Source organism: Pleurodeles waltl, chromosome 7 (assembly GCF_031143425.1).
Source record: "Pleurodeles waltl isolate 20211129_DDA chromosome 7, aPleWal1.hap1.20221129, whole genome shotgun sequence".
Lineage (NCBI taxonomy): Eukaryota > Metazoa > Chordata > Amphibia > Caudata > Salamandridae > Pleurodeles > Pleurodeles waltl.
In genome coordinates, this window is record NC_090446.1 from 975,673,871 (window position 1) to 975,687,590 (window position 13,720).

At 43.6% G+C, this 13,720-nt stretch overlaps 1 protein-coding gene across 4 annotated transcripts in view; it reads right to left on the bottom strand.

Moving 5' to 3' along the window:
• The window catches only part of CEP131 (centrosomal protein 131), a 313,831-nt gene that overhangs the window by 31,595 nt on the left and 268,516 nt on the right, over positions 1-13,720 (bottom strand). For all 4 annotated transcript variants that reach the window (XM_069199754.1, XM_069199751.1, XM_069199752.1 and 1 more), the window contains 2 exons: positions 13,440-13,617; positions 6,320-6,516 (listed from right to left, as the gene is read on the bottom strand). In XM_069199754.1, coding sequence (XP_069055855.1) covers positions 6,320-6,516; positions 13,440-13,617 — 375 coding nt within the window. The remainder of the gene's footprint in view (positions 1-6,319; positions 6,517-13,439; positions 13,618-13,720) is intronic.

The window sequence follows — 13,720 nt, forward strand, 5'->3', positions numbered from 1 at the left end:
AGTCGGCCTGAACTTTTGACTTTGTCCCGGTCAAGTGCTGTTTTACAGTTTATTTTTTTAAAGTTCATAACTTAACTTCTACTTAATAGATTTTTGCTGTTTTGGTCTTGTTTCATTTATTAAATTAAGTTCTATTTTTCTAACCTGGGGTCGAATTGATTTTGTGTTGTGTTTTGACTTTCTGCTTGAAGGGTTGCACAAATACTTTACACACTGCTTTCCAGTTAAGCCTGACTGCTCCAACCCAATTAAAATTCCCAGCCTCCTTGAGAGTAATGGCTAATAATAAAATGCATAACTTTAGAGACAGCAGAGATGTAGACAAATTCATTAAAATAGACTTCGAGAAGGAAAGGATGACTAGCACTTAATACAAGGATGACATTTTTGTAGTCCGTAAACACAGGCCTAGTGGGTGACCTCTGGAGGGGTGTTTTTTTTTCACTTAAATCAAAGGAAATAGGGTGGGTTCTCTCAGGGAGGGGACGGATGAGGGAGCGGTTTGATAGGGGAATAATAACAGGGTGGGGGAGCATTGGGAAAAAGAAAAAAAAAAAAAAAAAGTAGAAAATAAAAAAAGTGTCCTCGGTAGGCATATTTTGGAAGGCCTGAAGTTTGTTGGAAGATTGGAAGATATAGATGACTGGAGGAAATGAGTTGAGGCTTCTGTCCTGGAATATTAGCCGCCTAAGGGTAATCAACAGACAGAAAGGACTGCTGCAATACTTGAGACACCCAAAGTAACGTTTTGATTTTACAAGAAACACACTTGTCTAACGAAGAATGCGCCAATCTATTTAAATCATGTAAATGGGTACAGCGATTTCAAGCACAACCCAGGCTGGGGGTAGCAAAGGGGTGGCTATCATAATTAAAAATCACCCTAAAATCTCCTTTCAGAGTGGAGTAGTAGATAAATTAGATAGGTTGATTATTGGAAAACTAATGGCCTTTGATTTCGCATTTACGCTGGTGAGTTACTATGGGCCTAATAAGGATGACCCTGCACCTTTGGAGGAACTGTTTAAACAATTCATACAATTTCCGGATCCTATAATATGGATGGGAGACTTTAATGTAGTACTGAATTACAAGTTAGGTAGATCCTCTGGTAGTAGATCAAAGTTTAACGAAAAGATGCAATCCCAGGTATTAATGATGGTGTCTCAGTTGGGCGTGCTTGATATATGGAGAGAGAGGATGGGATTAGAGCAGGGGTATACTTACATCAATAAAAAAATATAGACATCAATCTAGAATTGACTATGTGTTGGTTGATGGGAATCTGAAAGATTGGGTGGAAGATATAGCTCACGTAGGGGTTCACCTATCTGATCATTCTGCAGTTAGTCTGAGTATTAGGTTAAAGGGGGGGGACTAGCTCAGGGCAGGTGGACCTTAGATAGAACCCTCCTATCAGACGAAGATATAGTAACAGGATTAAGAGCAGATGTCGAGGATTTTTTAGGATTAATAGAGGGTCATCCTGTTTAGCCGTGGTATGAAATACTTTTAAAGCTTTTCTGAGGGGTACATTGGTGAGGGCAGCACATATTAAAAGGACTGTGTATAAGGATGAGATCAGCCGATTGGAAAAAAGGATACAACAAGTAGCGCTGGACCTCATAGATCAAGATCATGAAGAGGGAGAAATAGAAGAACTTCGTAGGGCACACCAGAATTTAAGGTTTGAGCTTCTAGCAGTGATAGACGCAAGGGATAATGCAAGATGCGAGGCAAATAGCTTAGTACACTTTGGGTATGGGGAAAACCGTGGAAAATTATTGGCCTGGAAAACAAAGACAAATCTGGTGAGGAATAACGTAGGAAAAATCTATGATAAAAGGACAGGACAACTTTGTAAGAGTAGTGAGGAGATTCGAGAGTCCTTACGAAATTATTTTGAAGAACTTTATATAGAGAATTTAGAAGTGTCACCAGGAATGGTAAAATATGGTTAAAAGATCTTGGGTTAACGAGTTTAAAGGAACAGGAAAATATAGCTCTCAATTAATCAATTGGGCAAGAAGAAGTGCTGCGATGTATACAATCAGGGAAGTCAAGGAAAGCCCCAGGACCGGATGGGTTACCAGCTGAAATTTATAAAGTATTGGGGGGGAAGTATAATAAACTTTTTAATGATATTTTTGAAGAAGGAGGTGCACTCCCCAGCTCTTGGAAGGAAGCTATCATTACATTAATTTTTAAACCGGGAAAAAATCCCAAGCATTGTGATTCATATAGGCTGATCTCTCTACTGAATTGTGATTGTGTCCTTAACCTTGTGAACCAATATCAAAGCAGTACCTAATTAAAGGTCGGCTGTAAATGTATTCAAACCAGAAAGTCCTGTAGAACTGAGCGCACAAAATGCCCTTCTCAGGAGGACCTGACTGTCCAGACAATTCATGAACGTATGGAGGGACACCCGTGTAGCCACCTGGCAAATATCTAGGACAGGGACTCCACATGCTAACGGAGTGGTAGCTTCTCCTGCAGGCTACTTTTTAGCCAATTCATAAGATCCTAATGGGGAGCACAATCCAGTGGGAGATTGTTCTCTACTGAAGTCTTTCCTTTTTTTCCTCTACCAAACCTCACAAACCGCAGATTGTCTACTCTGTGTTCTTTGGTACAATCTGTGTTGACCCTCAGCACTCTCTTGGGTTTAAGTGATGGAGTCTCTCCTCCTCCTTTGACAAAGCAGACAGAGTGATTCAGCAGAAAGGCTGCTGAGTCTCCAGAACCAGTTTTTCTTGGCTGAAGGTGGTGTACAGAGCGGTTGACACAGAGAGCTTGAAGCTCATTCACATGCAGCACACATTTTATTACAATGACAAACACTGTCTTGGGGCTGAGGAGCATTAAAGGGCAGCTGTGAAGCAGCTCAAATAGAGTGCACATTAGAAGTTTGAGAACCAAGTTAATATTTCACTGTGGCATGGTGAAGGAGGAGGGAGGAAACACATGTAACCCTTTCAAAAATCTCATTTTAGGAGACTTTACCAAAAAGGGCTGGTCCGGCAATCGCAATAAAGCCGAACGAGCAGAATGGTACCCTTTCACTGTGTCCTGGGCAAGCCCTCGAACTAAGGACAAAACAAACAACCAAATGTGAGATAACTTAACCTGAAGGGGGTAAAACACCAAGCCACAAATTTGTCCCAATGACAGGTGAATGACAGTTTTGGTCGAGGAACGCCAGGCTGGCAAAATTAAATCTAACACTTATGGAGGAAAGTCAAACTTGTTCAGCTGTCGCTCCTCAATCTCCATGCATGGAGGTGAAGCTTGTGAAGCCCCAGGTGCAGAACCCTGCCATGCTACTGCAACAAAAACAGATCTTCTAGAAGAGACAGCCTGATTAGAGGACAGATGCTCAGACCCATGCCCTCCATGCTCAATTTGGGGCCAAAAGGGTGACTTGGACCTGGTCGTTCCTACGTTTCTTCAATAGGTGGGGCACTAGTGGTATCAGCAGAGAGGGGTACAGGAGTCCCAATTCCACACTAGGAGAACTAGTTTCCAAGCGATAGATGCCTAGGAAACTCCAATGTGCAAAAGTGCTAGCATTGCGCATTCTCTGCAGTGACAAACAGATTGTGCCAAGGTTCTTCCTATTCATGGAAGAGATCCTGTGCCACCTCCAGGTATACCCGCCATTTGTGATCTGATAGGTGCTGACGACTGAGCTTGCCCACCCTAGCATTCAATGATCCTGCCAGATGGTTCAGGAAAATTCAGTTGTGGTCCAACCAAATCTGGAGGTGCAAGGACTCTTGGCACAAAGTCCATGACCCCACGGCACCCTGTTTGCTGCAGTACCAGATGATGTTTTTTGTGAGCACGTGTACCATCCTTCCCTTGATGAATGAAAGGAAGGCTTTCAAAGTCAATCATCTGGCCCTCAGTTCCAGAAGGTTGATATGGAGCTGGGACTCTTCTGGAGACCAGAGGTCTGTGATCTCCACATCTCCTAGATGGCAGCCCCAACCCAAAAGCAGGGATGTCAGCTCTGTGTGGGAAGGGAGAGGGTTCTACAGCTGACTCAACTGCGGTCCAGCAACCACCACTGCTGATCCTGTATAGTCTCCTCCAAAATCTAAAGGTGGTCGGAGAGGTCCCCTTGATGTTGGGCCCACTGAGACTTCAAATCCCACTCCAAATCCCATATATGCCACCGGGCGTGCTCAACCAGCAGAATGCAGGAAGTTATCAGTGCCAGCAGCCTCAGAGTTGACCTCACTGAAATCCAGGGCCAAGGGTAAAAGATCTGGATCACAGCCTGAATGTCGTGGACTTTCTTTCCCTGGAGAAAGATACAAAACCAAACCATTTCAAGAATGATTTTGATGTAGGGGTGTGTCTAAGGAGTGAAGTGTGACTTCAGCACGTTGACAGTAAACCACAAAGATCATAGGAGGTTCATCCTAGTCTGAGGGTGGTTGAAGACTGCCTAGGAAGTGCCTGCCTTCAGCAGCCAGTCATCGGGGTAGTGGAAGACTGACAGTCCTGGCCTCCGAGGGTGTGCTGCCACCACCATCAGGACTTTCGTAAACACTCGAAGGGCACTAGTGAGACGAAAAGGGAGCATAGCAAACTGAAAATGCTCCTGTCCCACCACAAACTGCATGTAACTGCGGTGGGTCGGCAGGACAGGTATGTGTCAATAGGTGTCTTGCAGGTCTAACACTACCATCCAGTCTTCTGGGTCTAGGGCCAACAAAACCTAGGCCAGAGTGAGCATTCTGAATTACTCCTTCCGGATCGAGGATTAGAGGGGGCACAGGTCTAAAATAGAGCAAAAGCCTCTGTCCTTCTATGGCACCAGAAAGTAGCAGTAATAACAACCATGATATACTTCTGCCACCCCTTTATCCAAAAGGGCTTGCACGTCCTGCTGCAAAACAGCAAGATGGTCCTCCGTCACTTGTTAGGGGAGACGGCGCACGGGGCGGCGATTGGTAACGGGAGGGCAGGGCATAGCCCTTATGAACAATTTGCAGGGCCCACTTGTCTGGTGTTATGGCCTGCCATCCCAACAAGAATAGTCAGATTCTTCCTCCCTCTTGGTGGCTGTGCTCCACTAAGGGCACCTCTGCAAAGGGATTTTTCAGGTGGGGCTGTAGGGGGGAGGGCAGAGGACAGGGCAGCACTTTGATCTTGGATGTTGGGGCAGTGGACATCCCGTCCGCGACCACAAATCTGCTGAGCACTATGCTGAAGGTGTATTGGCTGGCGGCATGAGGTACCACTGCCAAAACCACTGTAGGGCTGATGCGGCTGGCAAGTGGGGCAGATAATCCTAAGGAGTGTGCTGTAGCTTTGCTCTCCTTCAACTGCTTAGGAGCACGGTCTGCCTTGTCTCCAAATAACGGAGTACCATCGAATGGCATGCCCATGAGGGACAACTGGACATTGCCTGAAAAACTCTTACAACTGTTACATTTGTTAAACACTCCCAGAGGTTCTATTTACAAAAGTTATCAATTTTTGAAGGCTTTACAATTTAATGGACTTGAATAGCTGGAATCAGAGTTTTCACTTAAGGGGGATGGTTTGCTGCTCACAGTGAAAATTTCATTTTAATTACACAGTACAAGATTCATAATGTTAAAAAACAAATTAGGCCTTCTCCGCCCATGTATATTGAATTTGGAATGCTCTACCCTTGCGGATTTATCAGACCATGACCATCTCACAACATTCAATATTTCAAAAGACTAATCTTTTCAACTTTATTTAGCCTGACTTTCACATAACAGTAGGGTGGTGACTGTCTTTTTTATGAGTACGATGTTGAAACTGTGGTTTTATGACATGCAAACATATGGTTAGTGGCAGAAAACAGTGTCAAGTTTTGTGTACACTGATTGAAGAACGCAGATATATTTACTGTGTAATTACTGTGTTTTCCCGTGGGTACACTAAAGTCCATCAAAAAAAGGAACTAAAAATGTTATACTTAAATTTCACCAGCAAGTCTATTCTAAATTGGTGGGCGATTTAAAATAGACTATCTATCAGCTGCACAGAGAAGAAGGCCTTGGTGCTCTGCAGTTAAAACTTGAATGAGCAGCAGTTCACAGCAGAAGAAAAAGTTCTGATAAGTTCAGTTGTTTGACTGCTGCAAAAGTAAACAGAGATTCGCAAGACCTCAAGGTCCTATCCGGTGGATTATTATGTCTGAAACCCCAACTAGGCAGATTGAGATTCTGGCTTGAGGCTTATGATACGGTATGATAGACAAGATATCATGAGATGGACATCATTGGAAAGCAAATTCTGTGTGTTTTGAACCCCTTGTATTGGCTCTCACCTCTTGTGAACTTCCTCCAGCTCCTCTTCCTTGTCCTGACTGATCCTTTCCAACTCCATGCGATGCCTCGCTCTCATTTCTGATGCTTCCGTCTTCAACCTTTTGTTTTCTTCTTCCGTTAACACCAACCTGTCTGCAAACTCTTGACGAATCACCTCAGACAAGCTGTTCCTCTCTTCGGTTAATCGGTCTTTCACCTTCAAGGCAAAGAAACTAATTAATACTTAGGAAAATGTTGAATAGTAATGAAAGAAGTGAGGCTAGGAATTGAGATTTTCCTAGCCTTGGTGTCTGAAAGGCTAGATTTTATTAAAGACACGGAGGCAAGTATTATGCTTATCTTTTCTCACTTTAATAAACAGCAGCCAAGAACTACAAATCCACAAAACCCTGGGAGAAAAACTACCAGATAGCGTCACAATGGGGTGACCAATCCAACATCGAGTATGCACATAAGCATCTTGACTGAGAGCAACAAGCCCTCTTTTCTTGCGAGAGTCCGTCAAAAACAGGATCAGATAGCAAAAATAAAACTATGTACAGAGTCAGTAGAGCTGAGAAGAAATCTTTAAAGAAGTCCATCAGGAGCTGAGGAAGAAGACCTGCCGACCCAGAACTTTGATATGGAGGCAACAGACCAGGAGAAACCGGATGTGGATCAGCCAGATGCAGCGGAGCTCGTTGAAGGCATGGCAACTGCAGAAGAAGCAACAGGGAGGGTTAAAACCAAATGAGGTGGGATAATACTCGCCTCCGTGTCTTTAATAAAATCTAGCCTTTCAGACACCAAGGCTAGGAAAATCTAAATTTTATTACAAGACCGGAGGCTCCTATTATGCTTGTCTAAAGCAGTGAAATAACAGTGTACACTGGATGATCTACAGGTTTACAATAAAAAGTCCTAAACGTACTAACGTTTGACCAATCTGCAGATCTGAGAATGTCCTGTAAACAAGCGCCTGCCCAAAAGGCCCGAGAGGCCGCAGCCGCACTCACCGAATGAGTGCCATAAGAAAGGGTAGAGACACCGGCCAGGGACATGAGCCATCTAACCCAGCGAACCAAGGTGGGAGCTGAGACTGGTTTGTGGGGTTTCTGAAGGGAAATAAGCAACTGGGAAGAGGAGGAAGTTCTGAGATCTGCAGTTCGAGAAATGTAAGTTTTCAAACAATTAACAACACACAATTTAGGTTGAGAGGGGAAAAAAGGGGTAATGTACAGTGGATAAGTTGGTTTTGGTACGCCTAGTGAATTGAAAATAAACACCTAGAGAGGAATAATGGAAAAAGGAAACATCCAGGGCCTTAACATCGGACACCCATTTAATAGAAGCTAAACACAAGAGCATAGTCAACTTGGCAGACATCAGCATTATCCGGCCATGTGAGAAATAAACGAAGTACTGAGTCAACATCCCACATAACATTGTATTTAGGCACAGAGGTTTAGCAAAGCGCACTCCCTTTAATAGGCGACAAACCAAAGGATGTTCTCCAACAGGCCTTCCATCCACCCTGACATGTTATGAAGAGATCGCGGACCTGTAAGTATTGACAGTGCGATAAGCCTTACCTTATTAAGCCAAAGAAGCCAGAAAATTCACCACCAAGGTTACATCTGCAGAAAAGGGATCTGAATCCCTGTCCATACACCAACTACACCAGACCAACCAACCAGATTTGTAAACCCTTGTTGTACCCGGAGCCCAGGATTGTTGGATGAACTGAACAGCTTAGCTCGAAATTCCTAGGATTCTCCAGGAAGCCCCGAAATCCTCCACGCTATGAGATGCAGGGAGCCATCTAAGATAAGACTGTGAGGAAGACCCTGGGGGTTCAAGAGCAAATCGGGAAACAGTGGGATCAAAACTAGAAGATCTGAAAAAAGCTCCAACAGAGTTGGGTACCAAGGTTGGGATTGCCAGAAAGGAGTGATCAGAACTAGGGAAGCATGCTGCCTGCGGGCCTGAGCTAGCACCCAGAGGAAAGGGGGAAAGGCATAAAGGAGAAAAGAAGATGGCCGTGGCTGAAGGAAAGCATCCGTAGCAACCGCTAACAGATCCGGCATCCAGCTGAAGAAAAAAGAATGTTGATCCAGGAAGCAAAGAGGTCTATGGACATGGGACCGAAGATCAAAGAAAGATGACTGAATACGGAAGGATGAAGTCTCCAATCGCTTGAGTCGTAGATATGCCTGGAAAACCAATCTGCGACCACGTTCAGCTTGCCTGGGAGATACTCCGCCTTGACCGAGATATTCCTTGGGAGACAGTATTCCCACAGGCTCCTGGCCATGAGAGCCAGAGGTTTGGACCTCGTTCCGCCCAGACGACTGATATACTTGACAGCAGACAGGTTGTCCATTCTCTGAAGGACTGAGCATTTTACTCTGTCTTTTATAAAGGACTGGATGGCAAAGGAACCTGCAAGCATCTCTAAACAACTGATTTGCAGAGAGGACTCCTGAACGGACCATGGACCCCCACTCGAGAGTTGACCACATCTTACACCCCAACCCGTCAGACTTTCATCTGACTCTAAGACAAGATTTGGGGCAGCAGAGAAAATAATTCTCCCGTTCCAGGCGTCTAAGTGACTCATCCACCCGCAAAGCTCTTCTCTGGACTCGGAGTACAGGCTAGACCCTTTTGAAGGTGACAGATCTTTGAAGAGCCCTGTAATGAAGAGGCCCCAGAAAGATGGCCTAAATGGAGGAGGAAAAAAGACCCACAAATGAGCTACGGACCTGAGGGAACAGAGAGTGATAGCTAAGGCGTGACATATCTCTTTCTTTATCAGAGTCACCTTCTTTTGAGGGAGTTGAAGCACTGAATCAACAGTGTTCACTATAAAACCGAGAAATTTGAAAATTCGAGATGCTGGGACAGAACTAGAATCGATTTTTGAAGATTTATAAGAAACCCCAGCCTTGACAAAAGGTCCCGGCAAAAGTTTACTTGATCCAACAGACAAGACTTGTCTTGTGCCATGATGAGCAAATCGGCCAGATAGACTATGAGTCTTTTCCCTTGCCCATGGAAGGAAGGCTACTACGGGTTTGAGGATCTTCATGGAGCACCAAGGAGCTGATGAAAGACAGAAAGGGAGAGTTTTGAACCAAAAGAAGGAGGTCCCCAATTGGAACTGAAGAAATTTCCTGTAGGAAGGATGAATGGATACGGAGAGATACACGTCTTGGAGGTCCAGATGGACCAACCAGTCGTTGTGAAGCAGAAGCTCTCTAAGATGGAGAATAGTCTCCATCTTGAAATTATGGTAAACCACAAAATTTTTGAAGAGACTCAGGTTTATCACTGGACGATGTTTGTTGTTCTTTTTCTGAACCAAAAAGATGGTACTGAGGAACCCCGAAGAGTCGAAGGAAATCTTTTCTATAGCTCGTTTTGTCTAAGTGAGATTTAAAAGGAACCTGATAAACCTCTATACAGTGACCTTGAACTGTTTGGATAACCCAAGGATCCGAGGTTACAGATAGCCAAGCATGCAGACAAGACCCCAGTCTGCTTCATATGGAAGGAAGGCCAGAATTAGAAGTTCTTACCTGCAAGCTGATCTCATTTATATCTGAATCCCCTGTTACGGCCTCCACGGAAATGTCGGAGATAGAATTGAGGTTTGTACCCCTGATAGAATTTCTGTTGTGTGCCCTGATTGAAGGAGCCTCTGCCGAGAGATTGCCCTCTTGAAGAATAACGGCCTGTAAATCGACCCCTTCCTTTGCTGGCCCTTTCAAAAACACGCTGGGAAAATATCTTCTTCATTGAAGAGTGCACCTTTTCCAGGGAAGTAAACATAGAAATATATTTGCTCATTTCTTTAATAAATGAGTCACCAAAAAGGCCAACCGCATTAGGGCCTTCCTCTTTGGTTGCCAAAGAACTAAGCTTGGGGTAAATTTTCAACAACAGGCTTTTCCGCCGCTCCTGGGAGATATAGGCATTGGCATTGCCCAGCATACATAAAGCTCCCTGAGCCCAGTTCGAGAGCGCCTCAGGGTCCACGTGATTGCCCTCCATCTTAGCCTCTTTGGCCAAATCCAGGATCCTAGTTAAAGGTCCAACTACGTCTAAGAGTCTATCATGGCAGTTAGACCAGGCCCTATTAACCGCTTTCTTTGGGTCCTTCCCAAACTTAGTAAAAAATAACAGCATGTTGGGATCAATCACGGGAGTATCAGCCACCTTAAACGGAAGGGAAGGTCTAGGACACTCAGACTTCAACTTATTTCTAGAGGACTTATCCAGTGCATGTTGTAAATAAAAGGATACATAATCCGAAACATGATCGGACGGAAACCACTCTGAAGAGTTTGGGTGGTGGATTGACATAGGGTCAAACATGGGCTCACCAAAATGATAAACAAGATCGTCAGATACTAGATGAGGGGAGAGCACAGAGGGAGAAATTTTACTCCTTTTCTCCAAAGGCCCATCATCAGAAGCATCATAATTTGCTTGTGTGGCATTAAAATTGTCATCCCCATCACTATTGGTGTCTCTAAGATTGAATATATTAAGGGGGGAGGAAGGGAGCCCCGTAGAAAACCTCTCGGGTGGGAGACCATAATTTAACAGAAATGCCTTTGGAAGGTACATAAGGGGGTGCCGCACATTTTGTACCTATTTTAGGAGGAGCATCTTTTGGGGTTCTGTAACATTTTTAGAGAGGCTTCCAATTTTTTTTAAATGTCCATCATCGACACAGAGACCGCATGCTGAACAGAGTCTTTAGTGAAGGATTTCAAACTTTCCTTCATGGACTGATATTGCTCATCACCTGACATAATAACATAAAATAAGTTGATTTATTAAAGAAAAAACCCTGAAAACAGACTGAAAGGTTAATCAAAAAACTAAAGAAAACCCAGAAAAGCTGCTGAAAAGCAGAAAGACCTGACAACAAAGGGTTAATTCAGAGGACAAACCCCAGAGAGAGGGCCTAATGAAAGGAAGAGGGAGGGGGCGTGCTCAGACAGACCCAGCCACAAAAAGGAAAGCCTTCACTGGCCGATTGAGAACAAGCGGAGAAGCTCGTTAGGGGAGGGCGGCTTCGAAAGACATGCGACAGCGCTCGAACAGGGCCACACACGATGCGCTTAGAGGGAAAATGCCTCAGAACTAACCGACGAACGTCAAAGAACGTTCACGAGCAGCACAAGCGCAAGGCCAACAAAGAACCACAAGGTTCGCACGTGTGCAGCTTACCAAATAAACGCAATTTAAAGTACAACCAACATTGCATAAAACACATACAATAATTAGTAATGTTCTTTGAAAAATAATGCAATCAGAGTACTTATCTTGACTGAGAGCAGCAAGAAAAGAGGGCTTGTTGCTCTCAGTCAAGATGTTTATGTGCGTACTCGTTGTTGGATTGGTCACCCCATTGTGACGCTATCTGGTAGTTTTTCTCCCCGGGTTTCTGGGATTAGTAGTTCTTGGCTGCATTTTAAATAAAGTGAGAAAAGATAAGCATAATAGGAGCCTCCGGTCTTGTAATAAAATTCATTTGTCAGAGACAGACATTTGGGTAAACTATAGTATGTAGACTTTCTGTACTACAACGGCACACAACTTTATTAACTTGGCCCTGTGCAGTCTGCCCCTAGTGAGCATGAATAGAGTGCTTCTCTCTCATCATCTTCCATGTACCACAATATAGCATGAATTTATCAGTCTCTAGTGCTCTCAGTTCTGATTTTGTTTAGCCTGCGTTAAAGTGACCTGGAGTTTACCCACCCCATCCTAACTTACATTGAGGGCCCAAGGCTTGTCAGCTTGTCCCTAGTGACCTGGAGCTCTCTGTTTCCACTGTTGTTAATCAACAGGAGTAGCCGAAGAGCTCTCTAGCGACCTGATGCTCAAACCTCGCTTACCTTTAATCCCAAGGATCAGTCAATGTTACCCCTAGAGACCTGGAGTTTAACTTTCCATTTACTTCAGTCGCATTACAACAATGGTTATACCATTCATAGCAACCATGCAGGGTTTACAAAGAGCCATTACCATGCAGGTATGTTTTTACTTCATTTATAACCGGAGTCACTACAAATTATGTGGACAATAAAATACAGATAAGTAAGTACACTTTGAATTAGAAAGACATATATGTGCATGTATACCCCCTGACCTCTCCCTAACACCCCAGAAAAGAGCACAGCACTCCAATAGTAGCTCCAATCTTTTAATGTGCAAGGTAGTGAAGAGATATAGATTCACAACCTCAATGCATTTAGGGAACAAACTCCTTGTTTTTCACCAAAATGCAGTGATGGTGTGAACCTGTACCTAGGCACTACCTTGCACATTAAAAATTGGAGTTGCTAGTGCCATGCTCTTCTCTGGGATGTTGGGGAAGGGGGAGGGGATTTAAGTGTAGTGGCACCAGCACAAGTCACAGAGCACCCCTGGCCATCTGGAGCTGGTCGTTAAGAGCAACTGTTTGCCGTGTGTATGTATATGTGAGTATAATACCAAAAATATATACATACATGCACACATCTACATATTATAATAATAATACTAACACATACTAATATTAAAGTGAAAAATAGTTCAAATTATGTTTTAGAAGGTATTACATTAAATAACAAATGCTTATTTGAGCTACATTTAATGTTAATAAGTAGTACTTGTTATAGTAACAAGATTAAAAATATTTCATTTAAAATTAAAGTGACTCAAGCAACTTATATAGTTAATAAATTAGAATTAATGTAATTTAGTATTATTTAGTTTTTAGAAAGACTAGTAAGTAACAAATTTAAAATAAACAAAGCTGAGAGACTAGATGTATAAATATAGCAAACTATACCTATCTATTTATTATTATAGGAAGTACTGGACCTAACTTCAGAACGATGCTTCCTCAATACCTTATGCCCTTGATGGGCTCAGTTCCCCATCTCTTGAAGACTTTGGCCCCTCACCTTCTGGATGCTCCAAGCTCCTCACTCTCCTGATACCACGTCTTCAACATTGTTAGCAAATCCTACACCCTAGCAGCATGCACATTACCCTTTTATTTTTCTAACAGCCTTAGTCCTTCTCACCCTCCATATGCCCTTCACTTATCTGACATTCCCAAGCGTCACCCCATACCTTCCGTATGTCTTCTATCTCGTCTTCTTTCTGCTTCAGCAGGCCTTGAAGCCGGATATTGTTGCCTTCCACTTCCGCCAGGCGTTCCTTCAGCCCATTGCAGCGTTCCTGTAGCTTCCTCTCTGACCTCTCCAGCTCTTGCAGCTCTGCCTCATATTTGTCCCTGACTCTCTTTATCCTATAAAGGAGGTATGAAGGAGATAATGAAAGAAAATTGTTTTGTGTGCTTGGTGAGTGGCATCTCAATAGTCAGCACACATCACTTCAATGCATTTGTAAAG